The sequence below is a fragment of the Passer domesticus genome, chromosome 5 (assembly GCF_036417665.1).
Source record: "Passer domesticus isolate bPasDom1 chromosome 5, bPasDom1.hap1, whole genome shotgun sequence".
NCBI lineage: Eukaryota > Metazoa > Chordata > Aves > Passeriformes > Passeridae > Passer > Passer domesticus.
In genome coordinates this window covers 5,386,287-5,403,907 of record NC_087478.1, presented here as the reverse complement: position 1 = coordinate 5,403,907, position 17,621 = coordinate 5,386,287, and the positions used below count along the sequence as shown (strand labels likewise).

The 17,621-nt window shown below is 46.8% G+C and overlaps 1 protein-coding gene and 1 long non-coding RNA gene across 2 annotated transcripts in view; one reads left to right on the top strand and one right to left on the bottom strand.

The window, feature by feature from the left end:
* Positions 1-345: 345 nt before the first annotated feature.
* On the bottom strand, positions 346-3,846 carry LOC135301568 (uncharacterized). The gene is made up of 2 exons (XR_010363322.1): positions 3,543-3,846; positions 346-727 (listed from the first exon to the last, which is right to left on the bottom strand). It is a non-coding gene; the product is annotated as an uncharacterized LOC135301568 (long non-coding RNA).
* The window catches only part of CCDC3 (coiled-coil domain containing 3), a 33,879-nt gene continuing 20,011 nt past the window's right edge, over positions 3,754-17,621 (top strand). The window contains exons 1-2 of the mRNA XM_064421780.1: positions 3,754-4,534; positions 5,456-5,630. Coding sequence (XP_064277850.1) covers positions 4,035-4,534; positions 5,456-5,630 — 675 coding nt within the window. The 5' untranslated portion in view covers positions 3,754-4,034. The remainder of the gene's footprint in view (positions 4,535-5,455; positions 5,631-17,621) is intronic.

Genomic DNA, 17,621 nt, shown 5'->3' with positions numbered 1-17,621 from the left:
GTCAACTTATGTCAACATATGAGAAGAATGACTCAAATTAGAGAAGCATAGAAAGAAGAAGCTAACAAAAACATCTCTTCCTGTGTGGATGCTAGCATGGCCAAATACTCATCTTTGTAGGTCACCCAGTTTAAAGAGCAGTGCACGGGGGGGAAAAAATCTGGGTTTGATATTTTGTACCCTGGACTACAAAGGAATCACTGCAGATATATAAATAAAAGACAGCTGGGCTGGGGTTTCAGATCACCTACACCCATCAGAAAGGCAGCCAGACCGAGCACTGTGCTCTCCTGTTGGATACCTGGACTAATGCTCAACTCAGTCAATACTTTAGAGGCAAAGAGAGACTGAGCAGAGCAATGTTTTATTAAAAGGTTTCAATCACCCACATTGCCACAGAAACAGCAGAGAAAATTACATAGCCTAGGGGGAGAAATATTTTATTTAAATATCTGTAAAAATGTATGAAAAAAAAAGGAAGAGCTCCTGCCTGGGAAAATCATGAGCCTGTCTCAAAGTCTACAAGGCTATCTAAGCAGAGGAAGTGAATGAATAACTGTGGCACATGCATGAGTGGCTGCAAGTGCAGCCTGAGCAGTAATTGGCTCTATTGGTGCTCCTCTGATTAGCTGGTTTTGGCTACAGCACTTGTCAGAGCCACGCTGAGTTCACAGCACAAAAGTATTCACACTGCACTGAAGAACCTCTCAGATCAGCCGGTGGATCCCTGCAGAGAAACAGCAAACACAGATCTGAGGGATGCAGCCTCCAGGGAGGGCTTTAAATCCTTACTTCATGTCACTAATTCCTCGTTATCTAGAGCTGGAAGAGAAAGGACTCCTGGAAGGGATTCAGATGCTCCTGTTACTTTTCACTGCCTCAGAAATGAAGGAAGAGAGAAGAAAATTGATGGTGCTTCTGAGAAGAGAAATTTAAGAACAAAATCACATTAATCACTGAATGTAGGTGGTTTGAACTTTTTACCAAAATACCCATCTGAGTTGCTAATTAACTGAAACAGCAAAGAGATCAGCTTATTGGTATAGGAAGGAAAGGTTAGACACTGATAAATCTCCAGAAAGACTCCTGACAGGGAGAAGTCTCAGCTGGGGACATGTCACAGAGGGCACGGGAGAAAATGAGCCACCCCAAGTCCTTGCAGTGACAGTGGGCACAGCACCAGCAAACTGAATGGAAGAGACCAAGGAAATCAGGCACTTCCAAATAAGAGATATTTTTATGTGTAGACTTGCACACCTACTGTGTCTGCTCCAGGGTTATGGCTAAGACCCCCCTTCAGCTCATTCAGCTCTAAAATCAACTCCATGGATGCCTGCTCTATCCTCAAAATGCTGACATGACCACTCTGCAGAATGACAGAGAAATTCCACAGAGCATGAATTATTTGCATCCACACTCTGGTAATCACCACCAAAAAGCAATTTGGAGAGCATCAGGCAGCACCAGAATATGCCAGCAAATGCTGTTGTGTTTTCTGAGCTGGCTGATTCCAGCACCCTGATCAAATATAAGCACTTTAGGCTATTAATAGTAGCATTAAGGAGAGATTTCCACATTTTGCTTGTGAGCTGCCTGTCCTTTCTCACCCTGTCCTCCCTCCCAGTTAAATTATGTTATGTGGTGGCTAAATGAAATGTGAGGAACAGCAGAACAGATCACAGCTTAGATCAGATATTTCCAAGCAGTTTGAGGACAGATGACCATTATTTACTTGCAACACACAGTAAGCAGAAATGAAGGTTAAATGTGAGGCTTTTTTTGCCCAGAAGATATCAATCTTGTATGTATACACAGAGGAAATAGCAACTGCATTTCACACAAGCTGAGAATTTGGTTCCCAGGACAAAACCAACCAACCTGTAGTTACAAACATCTCCTCAGCTTCTTGGGGCTCTGTCTCCAGAGAAGTGGCACTGAAGTAATAAAACACTCACATGCTGCTGCCCACACTGATCCCAGGATTCGTGTGGGTGAAGCTGCCAGGCTCTGACACCAGTCACACCAACTGGAAAGACATGGACAGACATGGAGACACCAGCCGGGATGGGCTGAACATTTCTCCCACCACTTGCAGTACTTCTCTCTTTATTCTTTGTCAGTATCCCAAGATACCATTTCTCATAGAAACCTGAGGTTCATATCAAAGCCTTGCACAAAATGCCTCCAAAACTGCCTCAACTTTATCTGAGATCAACATCAGACTCAATTCTTTGTTTTACTCTTTATTTTTTATTTATTTATCTAAAACCTACTGAAAGAGGCTCTGAAACCTTTTCTACCACAGTATTGTCCCTTCAGATTCCAAAGAAAAAGCAGTTTTTCCTAATGGTTAACATTAAGAAATACTGAGCTGGTTAGTCTTTTGGGATTTCTTGAGGGTATTTTCTTAAAAAAAAATTAAAAATTGTCTTTAAAACTATTTTCCTGAAAGTTGGAAGCAAGTTGTTAATCTTCAAGAAATAGGGAAAAAACTCAGGAAAACTCTATCGGCCCATCTGAAATTTTTTTTTAGTGAAAAAAACCAAAATCTGTTTATCTTTTAGCAAGAACCAACTTTGCTGTTCATGCATAAAGCTATGCTGAAATATATTGTAGCATTTTGCCGTCATGAAATATGAATGCTGCTTTGTAAAACTCTTCAGCACACAGATGAGACTGATGAAGCTATTCCAGAGGAAGACACTTGTTGCTGAAGCTGTTTTGTCTCACTGTTATGAAGTTGACTCAGCATTATTTAACTGATGATTCATTATTGTGCACATTATTTCAAACCCCAGTCCTGCACAAGGACCCTTCTATACCAGTGTGAATGTGGAACAAAGAGGCACCTTCTGCTTCCAAGAGCTCTTAGTCCTTGTAGAGGACTGGAGAAGCAGATGGAGAGAGATGGATGGTGAGAGTAAAGGGACCAGCCATGACATGCTGCAGACTTAAGTAACCTTTACAGCCAGGCAGAGATTTAACTGTGACTGTGTCTCCATGATATCCACACCAAAAAAATCCTCCAGAAGATTTTAAGCATCCCATGCCCATTCCTGACTGTTATTCCAAGTGAGATCAGACGTGGGAAAAGGAGAATACTGAAATAGAAAGAAGCTGTTGGAGGCTGTGAGTGGTGCAAGGCCCCCAGGGATCCTTGGGAGAAGCTCCACAGCAGTTTGGATGTGGGGAGAGGGTCAGTCTTGGAGCTATCTGCCAAAAAGCTGCATCAGACTGCTCTAGGATGAAGCAGTGGGAAGTCAAAATATATTGAGACCTGGCTTTTTACTTTTACCTTGCTCACCAGAAGTATTTTGGAAAATTATTGCAGGCTGATCCTCTACACTCCAGCCTCATTTGAAGTAGAAGAAGTGTATGACTAAAGTTACAAGTTTTTACACAAATACATCTTAAGTTTCCCAGGATTTTCTTTCCTAGGGGATCTGTGCAGATCCCCCTGCTCCACTGGGACCCTTGCACTTCCAAAGCCCTACGAGCCACCCCTTCACCTTTCAAAGCCGTGGGTGCCACCAAGTGCTCACCCCGGGTCCTGGGAGTGTCTGGCAGGATCTGCACTCATCCCGGACTGTGCCTGGCTTTTCCGTCTCTGCTCTTCCACATCTTCCCTTTTTGCAGTCTCCGTCTTGTCCACCTCTTCCCTTTGCATTCCTCCTCTGCCTTTGCATCCCTCCCCTTTGCATCCCTCCCTTTTCGCCTCCCCCTTTGCACCTCTCTCGCTTACAGCCCTCCCCTTTGCCTCTCTGCCCCCTTCGCATCTCTGCCTTTCCCCATCCCTCCCCTTTGCATCTCTGCTCCTCGCATCTCTGCCCCCCGTACCCTCGCCCCTTGCCTCTCCCGCCTGCCCGGCTCTCAGCCCCCTGGCACCCTCCCTCCTCCCCTTCTCATCTCCGCCTCGCTGCCTCCCTGCGCTCTCGCCCGGCCCCGGTGCCCCGCAGCCTCCGGGGCAGCCTCGGGGCCGTCTGTCGCCGCTCCCAGCCCTGACCCCCGGCGCTCCCGGCCCGGAGCCGCCCGCGATGCCCGCGATGCCGCTGCCGCTGCCGCTGCCGGTGTCGCTGCCGGTGCCGGTGCGGGTGCCGGTGTCGCTGCCGGTGTCGGTGCCGGTGCGGGTGCCGGTGTCGGTGCCGGTGCCGGTGCTGGGGCTGCTGCTGCTGCTGCTGGGGGGCCGGGCGGGTGCCGGGGCCGGCTGCCAGCTGCCGGCGGAGTGGCGGCCGCTCAGCGAGGGCTGCCGAGCCGAGCTGGCCGCGATCATCGTGTACGCGCGGGTGCTGGCCCTGCACCCCGACCCCTACGGCGCCTACAACTACCTGCCCTGGCAGAGGGGCCCCCCCGGCGGCCCCCAGCAGGCAGCGGGGGATCTCTTCTACTCGGCCGAGATCGAGCTGCTGTGCGACCAGGCGTGGGGCAGCATGCTGGAGGTGCCCGCCGGCTCCCGCCTCAACCTCACCGGCCTCGGCTACTTCTCCTGCCACTCGCACACCGTCATGCAGGGCTACGCCTATTTCTTCTTCCTCCGGTGAGTGCCGGGCTGGGGGGGTCCGGGGAGGGGTGGGGATGTCGCATCCCGGCTCCGGGGCATCTCCGCTCCTGCCCGCAGGGTTCGCTCCGTCCTGCTGCGCAGCCCCTTCTCCCTTGCGCTTCCCTCAGCTTCACAGGGGAAGAAAAGCCCGGAGCGCCAAACTCCCATAGTATTCCAGCGTTGTCGGCCAGCACATGCACAGGGAGCTGCTGCTGAGTATCTCGTGGGTGCTGCTGCTTTTGTTTTGGACAGTCACGGAGACAGTCACTTCGCCCGTTTGCCAGAGTTTGGCGTGGGAGTTTAAAACCCATCCCCAAATACTCACCCGATAGCTTTCCATCGACTCTCCCGAGTCCCAGCCAGACCCTGACTTTGGGCTCATCGAAAGAATAAGAAAATAAACCACAATGTGGGAACAGAGCCATCTCCGTGACCTTTCAATTCGAGAGCATTTGCGAAATACTACTCAGTGGCTTGTTTTGAAATACTTGGTATATTCTTAGGCTGGGTGCACGACAAAACTCATTTTGACACTGTCTAGGGCTTAGTCTGCAGCAACAACTTTAAACACATTTTATTGACACAAGTTATTTATTGACTGCTTGAAGGAGTACTTAAACTCTGGGCTCAAGGGCAAAGTGAAGCAAATTCAGTAGAAACTATGGCCCAAAATACAGATTTGTCTCCTTCATGGTGTCTGCAGGGTGGAAGGAGCAGTTTGGTCCTTACTGCTGCTGCCTGATCTAGTCCTTGTGGTGGAAATTGTCATTTTGGTGCCAGGAGAGCTGACAGTTACTTGCAGGCTAAAAGTCTGTGTGACTTTTTGTCGAGCCAGGCAGAAGTATGACAGGTGACTTCTGCAGGAGAGAGAGTGCTGTTCATTCTCACAGTGGGCTGCCCCTGCAATCTGTGTTCCAGAATGGATGAGAACTACATCCTCCTGCCACATGGAGTCAACTTCCAGGAGGCGATTTTCCCTGACACCCAGGAGAACAGGAGAATGTTTGCCAGCCTTTTCCAGTTTTCAAACTGCTCGCAGGCACAGCACGTGTTGAGCTTCTCCAGTGACTGGGAGATTCAAGAGGACAACCGGGTAAGGGATTTGTTTGCTTTCCAGAGCTTGTTTTCAAAGTGGGCACGGGCATTATTCCCATGTCCTTTGTGAACATATGTATATGAATGCAGAGCTGCAGGTCCCTGATTTTCCAGTTTTTTGGGTAGTATCACTAGCAAAGTAACACACTGATGAGGAAATATTAAACTGTTTCCAAAGCTGACCTCTGTGTTAACCTCTTCAGCTTCCTGTGGACCTGAGCAAAGCTTGGTATCAACTTGTTCATGAACAATAAGTTAAAATACTATTACTTGTGATCTTGTCCTCCCCCACCCAGATAATTTCTGGGTTTGCTATCTCTAGACCTCTTATTTTAATTTCAGCTGAAATGCTCAGGAGCAGATCTTTGCTTTTGAATTTCTGTGTTCATCTCATGTAGTGAGAGCAGTGCCTGGACCATGACAGACTGTAAGGGATTGTTCTTGCCTGACTCCACATAACAGCCTAAACGTCTACTGAACTAATCTCCCTGAGCTGCCTTTGTAGCAGCTGGGAAAAAAAGACTCTTAAGGGCACATTTCATGTGAGTGATGAGGGCAGGGTTCCTCTGAGTGATGCCAGCACTTTCTTCTGAACAAGACAGATGAAATGTCTCTCTTTCCTTTCAAGGAAGGCCACAGAAAGCAGTTCACCCTCTAGGCAATCCTCCCTTAAGAACATCCAAAGATGCCCACTGTTGGTGGCTTCTGGGTCCCTTTATGAGATTGTAGTGTGTGTAATAAATGCAGGATTTTGACAAATGCTTATTTGGCAGAGAGGAGCAACATGTTGTCATGTGTGTGCATGTTCTGGATGTACACATACTTTTGAGAAAGCGGAACTCGGAGAGCTGGTTTAGTGCCAAACCTTGTTTTGTGAGGCTGGTGGTTTCCCCTGGTATCTGAGAACATTTTAAGCACCTCTCTAGGTCAGGATGGACAGGACAGGTGTCATTGTTTGTGTCTTCTGTGGATTTACCCAAGGCATGATGTTTATGTATGATAGCAGATGTGTGAGTGGCTTGCTTGGGAGATGGATGGAGGGAATTCAGTAGCTGGCTGAGCCTTTTCCTTTCACCACCTGGCCAAATGCCAGCATACAAAGTTTGAGCTGCTGTGTGGCCATCTGGCCAGTGACACAGCTCTTCTCCTTGGGATGCCCCACGAGCAAGTATTTTCCTGCTGCTGATATTTTTGGTGGGGGAGCGTGGAATGGTGCTGTGTGGGGACAGCAGCAGAAATTGATATTTAAGAGGAAATTAGTTATCCTACAATTAAATTGCAGAGCTGTAGCCCTGTCTGGGCAAGAAGGGGGAGGTGGAGAGCCCTGGTCCCAGCCCTGCCTCCTCCCTCCCACCCCCTGCTCCCCAGTGACACAAGCAACATACTTGGCAAGTAAAGGTGCTGCTGCTGCCAAATCCACAGATTTTTTTTGTCCAGGGGAGCAAAGTGGCATTGGGAGGCCACCAGATCCAACTGCCAGTGTCTGCTTGTGACAGATGCCTCTGCACTGTTTATTTCTTCATGCTGAGCTACATGCAGGGGATCTTGATGGGCTGGAGCTCGTTTATGCCAGCAGTGAATCTCACCAGTCAGCCCTAATGGAAATCACCAGGCAGAAACCCCCAGGGTAAGTTGAGGCAACCCTCAGCATATGTATCAAAAGTGCATTTCAGCTGTTGCACTTTTTGACCCGTGCAGCTGTGAGCAGACTGGGGGGGATTAGAGCTGCTGCTCCCACTGCTGGGGCCGGGGGCTTTACACGCTTCAACCCCCACCCATCCAGTGAACAAATCCAGCACAACTGATGGACACTGTCTCGCCCTCATAATGAAAAGTAAAAGCTTCCTCTGCACCAGTTAAAAATAGATGGGGCTGACTGTGCTCCCATTCAGCTCCTGCATCTGTGTTTGCCCAGCCGAGCGCCAGCTCCCGGCGCCTGCGTGCCCCAGCCTGGGAAAGGGATGACATTTCTTGCTGCTGCAATATTAGGAATTTGTTCCTCAGCTCTTCCCAGGTACAGCTCTCTTTACGTTTCCCTCCTCTCTCTGTGTTTTTACCTGTAGTGGTGGCTTTCCCAGTTGCCACTGTGTCTGCTCACATCCTGTCACACTGTGAACAATTTCCGTTTCCGAACGTTCTCGGCCGAGCTGCCCCATGCTGGCTCCTAAGCTGAAATCTGTGTGTGTGCCAGCTTCATGGCACAGACAGTGAACACAACTCAGAGCATTGCTCCTGAAATTTTTGAAAAAGAACCTCTTTGGGAGCCTGAGTACATCCAAAGGGGGGTTCTGTGATGGTGTCAAGTTGGGAAGAGCTTGGACAGAGAGAGAAATGTTGTCTGATGAGGCTCATAGTGTAGTGAGGCATCAGGGGTCTCACTAGCTGCTGTGTACTGACAAAAATTGTTACTTAAAATACATCACAGATGTTTTGTGCAGTCAGAGAGGAGAGGTGGAAATGTTGAGACATTCCAAGCAGTTGGCAGATGAGATGAGAGTCTCATCCCAGGAGTTCATAGGTAGGGTCCTTCCTTCAGGTATTGGAACAGCTGCATGCAGGGACAACTTAAAAAGCAGCAGGCCAGAGGAAGTTTGGAATGAAGGAGTGATGAAATTTTCTGTTTACAGGCAAATCCATACTCTGAAAGTCTTTTGGAATGCTGCTCTTGATACATTTCTGGGGTGAACGCTTTAAGGGAGACTTTGGTGCTAGAAGCACGTGCAGATGCAATACATAATTTGTGTTTGCAGCTCAGGGATGCTCAGCCAGAATGTGAGAAAATCCCATGATGGATGAGTGTCTTTGCCTCGTGTAATACTACTCCAAGCAAGAGTAGTATCCTACTGCAGGGTGTGCTTGAGCTGGCCATGGAGCAGGTGACCCAAAAGTGACCACTGACATGTTGTCCTCCTGCTTAGCCTCTTCTGTCTACAGTGCTCCTTGCATGCAGGCAGTCTTGTCTGGGCTGCCCAAGGGCTGAAACAAGGAAAACACTGACAGCTCCTTCTCCTCCTTCCAACAAATGTGTCTGATAATGCAAAAGAGAGCAAAGAGGTGTGCAGGAACTTTTTGATGCACTGGGATGTGCCACCTGCCTTCTCCATCATGGCAAAATGTTTTTAATTTTCGGAAAGGCCTATGGTGTGTGATGAAAAGAGGTCAGACCCAAGGCACCTCTCACTGAGTATAATACTTTTCTCATCCTGGGCCTGCTGCTTTTTGCTGTAAGCTAATTCCAGCTGCATTTTTAAGCCCCTTGCAGTCTGGGCTAAGAGCCAAATGCTGCTTTCCATAGTTTTCCAATAACCCTACAATCTCATAAATTCACTCAGGCTCTTGTTCTGGCCATTTCAGAGTGCAATGTTAGCTCCTGCCATTGTTTCTTTAGGCACTTGCATTTTGGCCTCCACGTTTGCAGAGGCAAATACTAATGTGGCTTCATCCTGACTTTTTGTCTCAGCTCCTTAGTGATGTTTGCAGATCTCTTGCTTTACTCCAGCTCGTTGTTGCAGTGGTTTCCACAAGGTTGTTTCTAAAACCAAGGGATGATGCAGTACACTGGTATTGAAATCTAGCCCCCCTGCAGAGTTTCACCATTTTAGTGCAAGTCTAGGAGCTGTAATTTCTCCTCCTGGCCTTCTGCAGGGTTGTGTGATCTCATAGAGGACCTTGTTGCTTTGTCTGTACATGAGGGATTACAGGAGAAGAGACTTGAAGTCTGGTGTGATAAGGACAGTAGAAATCTCTAGCAGCACTTGTAGTTATTGTTCAGAGGGGCTTAACTGGTTTTGTTGGTAAGGAAATGTTTTTGGCCTCCCCCTTTGTGTGTGCAGGAGAGCTGCAAAATGACCCCACAACGAGGGATTGATGTCAAGGTGTCAGCCCAATTGTGAGCAACAGTGACAGCTCTAAGATAAAGTCCATGAAATGAAGGAGTCCATTAACTTCAATTAAGCTCAGAGATTGCAGGGGGAGACTATACCTTTTATTAAGCCTCTCTCCCTGCATTGACTCAAGCAGCAGAGCCACAGTTACCTCAATTGATTTAGATGAATGGACTTGCCTTCTGAGAGACCTCCAGAGCTTTATCTGGAGGCATTATCTCTAACAACAGAGCTTTTATGGGAGTAGTCAGTGTCCCAAATAAAAAGCAAGGTAATTAGTGGGTTAGCCTGGCAGTCTACAAATATCTGTTTAGCATCTTTGGGCTTGGATCTTCTTCTCTGGTGACACCATGGCTGCTGTAACAGACTAATGACCTGGCTGGGACACCTGGAAGGCTTTGGAGCAGCTGAAAAGGGACTAGACAAGAAAAGCAAAACAACTGCATAAATGGCCTTGCCATTACTGTGCAAAGCAAAAATTAAATTAAACTACATTCTTCCTCTGTGGAAGTAGAGGAAGTAGTTTCAGAATTATTTGTACTTTAGCAGCTCCTGTGTGCATGGACTGGGAGCCACAGGGTTGGGAGAATCCCTGAGCCTATCTGTGGGCAGCAGCACATCTGCTGGCCCCAGCCTGTCTCTGCCCTGATGCTCCCAACCAGGTGAATGGCAGAGGGCCTCAATCAGTGACATTTCACAGCACCACCAGGACACAAGCCACAGAGAAACAGCCACTTGTACCTGAGCTCCTTGCCTACACTTCTTCACGTGATGTTTGCTGTGGGGACTTGTTTTGATCCATCTCCCAGGCAACATGCCCCCAGAGAGGGGGAAGAAAGAGGGAAAGTTAGGGAAGTCCCCAAAATTTTTCAGACCACCCTGATTTTGTAAGTGATTAAATAGTGTCATGTCCAGAGAGAGTCTGAGCTGCCTTGGATCCATGGGCCAGAGGTCTTCCTGTGGTGGCTGAGATGGACATTGCTGATGCCAGAAGTGACTCTGCTCTGTGAGTCTTGCAAATCCTGGCCACTAGGAAAAATAAGCTGATAACTGTGTTGTCCATGTTATCCACAAAATTAAAATGAAAAAGTAATATTTTTTTCTCTTATTAAAGTTAAGAGTTTCTGTTCTTGCAGAGTTCCCTCTCTGCTCTGAGTGCTGGGAGATGAATTTCAAGACTGGAAAATGTCTGCTCATGCAGACCAGAGCCAGCTGTTTTAGGAGAAGAAGCAGTCTGAAAAAGAGCAGGTAGCATCCAGGCTTGGTGGAGACAGTTCTCTTTAATTCCCATGTACTGAGTTTTTGTGTTTGCTTGTGGCATGAGCTGCATAAGACATTCTCCCTTCTCTGGTCTTAAGACACTATGGAAATACAAAATAATCTCAGTTAAAACTAGTGCTACGTGGCAAGGGCAGTACAAAAAGACCTCAAAATAGAATTGAAGTGAGGTCCAATATCTAGAGGTTTGAAAATCTTCTTTTACATGTGGTTTCCTGCCCTGCCATTGGTTAGAGGAGTTGTTTCTCCATGAGCCTACTAGCGTGATAGAAAGTGCCATCACTTCTGGGTTGTTTTCATAGTGATTTACAGAGCTTTTGTTTTCCTCCCAGAAACCCACCCAGGGTGAACCCCCTCCTGTTTCCTGAATCTGTGTTTAATTTGAGTACATTTAAGCAATATCAGATGAAATGGAGAACTGCTGACAAGTGTCTGGGGCAAGGGAAGACCATGAGACAATTGATACATTTGGGTAACATCCCTAGGAGTCTTTTGGGACAGAAATGGCATTGATTCTTTCCCAAATCTTCACTCCCAGGCTGTGGTAGGGGACTCTTAGAGCTCTGACTGGCATATCCCTATCAGTTTTCTATCTTTCCACATGCACACAGACTGATAAAACACAGAGTAAAAGATCACAAAGGAATACACAATAGCCTTATCCACAGGATATTTCAATTTCATATGGTCTTTATAATATTTATAACACCCAGAAGGTGTTCTGAGCAGTGCTTCCCAGGAGAAAAATGGGCAATATCTCTGCTTTTCAATTGTTTCGTAGAGGCACATTATTTCTGTTGGGGTTGGTTGGTTTTCATACACAATGCAGGAGGGACGACCTGATGTAACATGGGAGCCTTGGATTTTATATAATTTGTGAACAGTCAGAATTGGGATTGAAAATGGAGCTTTTCCCCTCCCATCTGAGCTCTTGTCCCCCATGGCAGCCATGGTGGTGGGGAGGTGCTGAGGTGAGAGCCCACTTTGCACCCTCCTGGTACCAACAGGGGAGCCCAAAGAGTGCCACAGCTCCTGGTGAACGTGTCTGGACCATTGCTGCCTATCAGGCCATGCAGATTGCTCCAGAGCACAGCTCTCTTGCTGTGTCTCAGGCACATCCAAGTACATGATATCCTTTCAAATATCCAGTTTCCAGCTCATCGAGCCAGGAAATGCCAAGACAACCAGGGGAATGTGTGTGCATGTATGTGCTGCTGCCTCCTCGAAGGGTGAAGCAGCAATCCTTCCAGGAACTGGCAGGGAAGGGAGACCCACATGGCTCCAGGCCTCTTTTAATTATCCAGAGTCACACTTCAATGAAGTTCTGCCAAACGCTCTAATTCATTCCATATTCTGTGGCACGGGGCTGTCTGCTGCTGTGCTTGAGCTTGGTGGTGAGCAGGCATCTGACCCCAGGACACCTTTTGGGTTCTCTGCCTGGCTGGGGGCCAGGGGGGCAGCTGGCAGTCATAGGCTGAGCTCTGCATGTTGAGAGGCACAAAGGTGGGGCTGAAGGGACCCTGTTGTCCTTCCTCTGTTTCAGATCCAAGGCTGTCTGCAGGGATGCCATAGCCTTGGGCTTTCCAGCCCAGACATGGCTTTTCAAGCCCAGCAGTGCTTTCTTAGCTGGATGAAGAGTTTTTTGGGAGCCCCTGACCTTTGGAAGCCTCTTAGCCAAGGGCCAAGGCACTGTGTAGGTAGGAGAGATGGGATTTTGATTGAGCTGGTCATGTTTCCTCTGTGCTAACACAGAAGTGGCTGAGGGGGGTAACACCTCCCTCAGGGGGCAGTGAGAAGGTTGAAGCCCACCTTGAGCATCCACATGTGAAGATGGACTGGTAATTGCAGCATTGTAGTGAGCAGTGGACCTCTCCTCCATCCCCCCTGGAGATGACACTGTCATGGGAGAAGTGGCAGCTAGAAGACACGAGGAGGTTGACTTCATTCCCTGTCTCCTTCCCTGTGTGTGAGTGATACCTCTGCTTTCCTGCCCTCCTGTTGATGGCCTCTCCAGAGTGGGAAAGTGAGAAGGGACATCTCACCACTGTGAAAGATGAAGGGAGAGGTGCAGGGAAGGGGTTGGTGCAGATCTGGGCTGTGAAATTGAGTATTGCAGGGCAATGGATGCCTGAAAGAGCTTGTGTCCACAGCTAAATCCTCTTCCTCAACAGGGATTTGTGTATTCAAGGTGCTCCCCAGTTGTCCTGGGATATGTTCTTCAAGGAGAAGAGTTGAGGCTGGTGTTCTTAAGGTGTTTGTATCATCTTACTAACCCAAGGCAAAACAGAATATGCAGTCCAAAGAAGCAGCTAATGTGTGGTTTTTTTTTTGTTTTTTTTTTTTTTTAATCCAGTAATGATTATAAGTCATATTTGTCCCATGACATTTCAGTGTCAGAGGGTGGAGGTGCCGACTTTGCCTGGGAGCCACTGAAAGATGCTCCAACATGAGTCCTGGCATCCTGCTCACCCCAACACACTGGGGCTATTCCAGTGCTTTTGACTGGGCTGGGAGCAGGAGGGGGGAGCAAACATCAGAGCTGGCTGCACAAGGCTTTTCACCTGCTTGGGTTTCCCTAGAGCTTGTTTTGAGCCAAGTCTTGGGGAATACATTCAGAATGAGTCTCAGGCAATTTTTCTGGAACAAGATCTGCCAAAATAATGAGGGAGGTACCCATATCATGTGTTGTGACCCCTATAACCCAGTTATAGGAGCTACCATGCCCTTCTGTAAATCTGTGAGTCTGTAGATGAATTAGGTGGTTTTTGTGTGTAAATTGATACTTTTTGTTGGTCAGCACGTGGAAAGGATGATTCATGTAGGCCAGCAGTCCTGGACCAGGATCTCTCCTGGATGAACACAATGCTCCTACAGGCACAGTGGCCAGACTTGTCCTTTGGTTTAGTTGCTGTTGACCTCGAACCCAGGGAGAGTATTTTCTTTCAATTTCTCTCTCTCTCCTGACCCACCTGTGAGATAGATACAGAAAAAGATGGAGCAAAGCATTTATCAAAATCAACGGCCACCAAAATCCAGCTGCCAGCTGGCAGACAGGACACCTGTGATGCTGCCTGTATCCAGATCAGCCATTGTGGCTCGAAGGGAGATGAGACCTTTTAATCTGGGACATATTTTCTCCCAGCCCATGCATTTTGATGTTTATTTTCACAAATGACAAGCCAAGCTGGCTCTGAAGCAGCAAGAGCTCAAGTCCCTAATGGAAGCTGCAGACGGAGCCTTTTAAAGCCGGTCCTGCCTCCTCCAGCCAAGTACCTTTCCAAATTCCCCTGGAGAAGTGTCCTTGCCCTGTTGTGCTCAGCCAGGAGCAGCCATGTGGTGCCAGGCTTGGCTTGGCTGCTGGTCCTGGCAGTGCTCAGGCCCTTGCAGCAGCTAATGTGGAGTGACAAACCAAAGTGCTGGTTTCTGGGGACTGGGAACATATGGGTTTGGTGGACCAGTCGCAGCTGGCTGCTGTGCAAATCATTGCAGGTGCCTCCAGCAGCTGATGCTGTGACTCCCTCCTCTTGCTGCCCCAGTCTGTCAACTTTTTTTGGAACAAGGTTGTTGATTGAGTAATCTGTAAAAGGAATGACAGCAGGGAAAAATACACTAAGGGAGAAGCAAGTTTCCATGAGACTGTAAAATACAAAAGGAAAATAATATGACTAAAAAGCCAGTTCTGAATTTCTGCCCTAAAAACTTAAGAGCAAGCAAGGAAACAAATATTTCCTGAGATCTGAAAGCACTTAATGGACTTTTTCTGCGGCATTTTTGCGTTTCCTAGATCAGTAAGGAACCAGTAGCAACTGCAAGGGGGAATGTTGGTGCAATGTTTTATATTGAGGCAAGATGTGGGACTAAAATGCAAGCTGGTATTTACATACTGTTATCCTCAAACTGACCCATCTCCTTCACTATGCAGGGCAGCAGGAAAGCTATTTCCATTCTGCAGAGGTGAAAGCAAGGCAGGTGTCTTGGCCTCTGTATCCCAGTCCAGTGGAGACCATTCTTTTTGCTCCCAGATTCATGTTCTCTGGGATTAGAAACAACAGAATTATTTTTCTTGTCTGTAAACTTAATTGTTGAAATCCTGCACCCTTCCCCTCCTGTGACTTCCAGCCTTATTGCACAGGTAGTGCTGTACTTTGAGTAGGGTGTTTTCTTCAGCTGGGTGACACATGAGCAGCTGGGCTTTAGTTGTTTATTCAAACTGAGCATGTTGGTGCTATGAAGTCTGATTTCCTTCTTCAGGTGAATTGTGTCTCATATCCTCTTCATTTCCTCAAAATGCAATGAGTTTATTGCCTTCATTTGTCTTTGCTGTACACCCATTTCAGAGCACAATTGTTTGTTTGGATTTCTTTTTGTATTTCCAGAACCTTTAAATGGGGTACAAACACAAATATGTTCTTCTGGATGTTGTTTATTAGATTTTTTTTTTATTGTGGTAAATTATTTAAATGATTAACTGGATGGTGGCTGGGGAGAGAAAGGAGGGAAAGTCAAAGTGGAGGAACAGCTTGAACTGACAATGGCTCAGGACTGGAATAGAAATTCAGATACTTAAAGTCCTAATTTCCCTTACATGGGGAAAGTTAGAAATCCAATTTCAGAGCCTTTGAAGCAAAAACACAGTAGCCACATCCACTCAAAATGCTCCATCTTCCACCTTTAAAGCAACATCCTTGGGTGTGGAAGATGAACAATACTGAGAAAGGGGCTTAGTCATAGGGCACCTCTGCCACATGCCTGCTCATGCTTTAAAAGAGTTCTGAGGTCTGGGAGAGAGTTTATTCATTATTTATAAAATGTCTTAAGTGAGAATCTGTGAGTACATGGCTTATTTGTGGGGAAGAACCTTACTTGGTCTGTAAGTACCTCTGCTGGAGATTTTTCTGTGAGTAGAGACAAAGAAAAATAACATTGTAAATGAGAGAAAATTAAAATAACTCATGGGAATAGGAAATGAAGAAATAACCCACCAAAATGTGTGACCAACTGATGTGGTAAAATTATTTATTTACAAAGCTTGGGCCAAGGTGGGAGATTGAGGTGGGTCAGAAGAAGACATTCCCTGGCTGCCTGCCTCAGGAGGAAGAGCTGCTGCACGGCTCATGACATGGCTCTGGGAGGGGCTGTACAGGCTTTCAGAGCCCCCTGTCCCTGTCCTGTTACTCTTCAAGCTGGATGTTTGTGCTGCTCTCTCTGGAGCGGGTTTATGTCTCCCACTCTCTGTCTGAGCAGCTCCAAGAGGTACCAGGTAGCACCCAAAGCCCACCTCCATCAGCTGGATTCAACACGACAACCTGGAGGTGAATTTTTCTAAAAAACTCTTCCAAGTTCTCTGTGCCACGCTGGACATGAATGCTGGTGTTGTGAAAAATCTCTGAGGATCGGAAAATAAAAACTTTTAAGAAGACTCTACAGAAGGGTTGTGACTACCATCAATAATTTGGGAATTGTCCTTTTACACATTTTAGGCTCAGGCACTTTTTGTTTGAGTTGAGTGAGCACGATCTGTCCCTCAAAATCCTAATTGAGCCTGTGTTTTCTTAAGTCTTTGTTTCAAATTGCAGAGGAACAAATTTGATTCTTGATTCTTTTCCCAAAGGTGTAGAATCATCAGCTAAATATGTCCTGGAAATAATGCTTTGTGCTCAAATATTTTCTGCCATAATAAAAATGGCTTGAAACCACATCCAGTGACAAAATACTCCTGTATTTAACCCACGTCTGAAACTACTGATGGGAAATGTCCTGGTGCTCCCAAATGAGTGGCACTCTGGAGCTGCTGGAACACATCCTGTCCTTACAGACAGTCATTGCTCAAGAAACACATTGCAGATGTCGAGGATATGAAGGAGCACAGCCCTTCCATCAAAGCATCAGGCCAGAGAAGGGCTAAAAACAAAATCCCAGACTGGAGGCATCCCTGAGGCTTTTGCCTGCCTGTTCTGTGTCTGGACTTCAGGATCAGCCTCTGGTCCTGCTCATTGTCAGAAACTCTGAAACAGGAGAAGCCTCCTGTGGTCTCTGCTAACGAAGTGGTGTTCAGCCCTCTCTGGTAATTGCATTTGCTATGGTATTTACAGCATTTCCTATGTTTTGAAACAGAGAAATCTCAGGCTTGCCCAGGGCTCATTGTGTACTTTAATCTGCTCCTAAGCACACATGTATCTTTAAATATTAACTTACACATTGGCAGTGTCCTGGGGCAGCCTCAGCCCCACAGCTGTGAGCTGGGAACATGGCTATTGAAGTGTTAATGTTTGCTCTCAGTATTTATCAGATGCAGTATCCTTTTTTCCAGGTCCTAGGAAATATTTTTTCTCCTTTTTCTTTTTCTTTTTCTTTTTCTTTTTCTTTTTCTTTTTCTTTTTCTTTTTCTTTTTCTTTTTCTTTTTCTTTTTCTTTTTCTTTTTCTTTTTCTTTTTCTTTTTCTTTTTTCTTCCTTTTCCTTTTCCTTTTCCTCCCAGTTTCATCTGCAGTCAGTATTCCTGACTTCTCTAGAGCAGCTCAGGGATTTGAAAATCCTTGCCCAGCACAATATGGGAGTGGAAAAATCTCCTAATGTTGCACCCACTGCAACATTAGCCCTACAAATAACTGTTTTCAGATTCTGCTGGCCTTTGGGGCAAAGACAAGATATTAATTGTGAGAACAGAGGTCATTTGAGCTCATACTGTGGCCACAGATGAACTTATTTGTGTCTAAAAGGGACTGATGTGGTCCTGGGCCATTTATGCCACAACACATTGACCATAAGAATGGCTCTGTATATCACTGGCTTCTTTTTCTGGGTATAGCAGTTCCAGCTTAGATTCAGT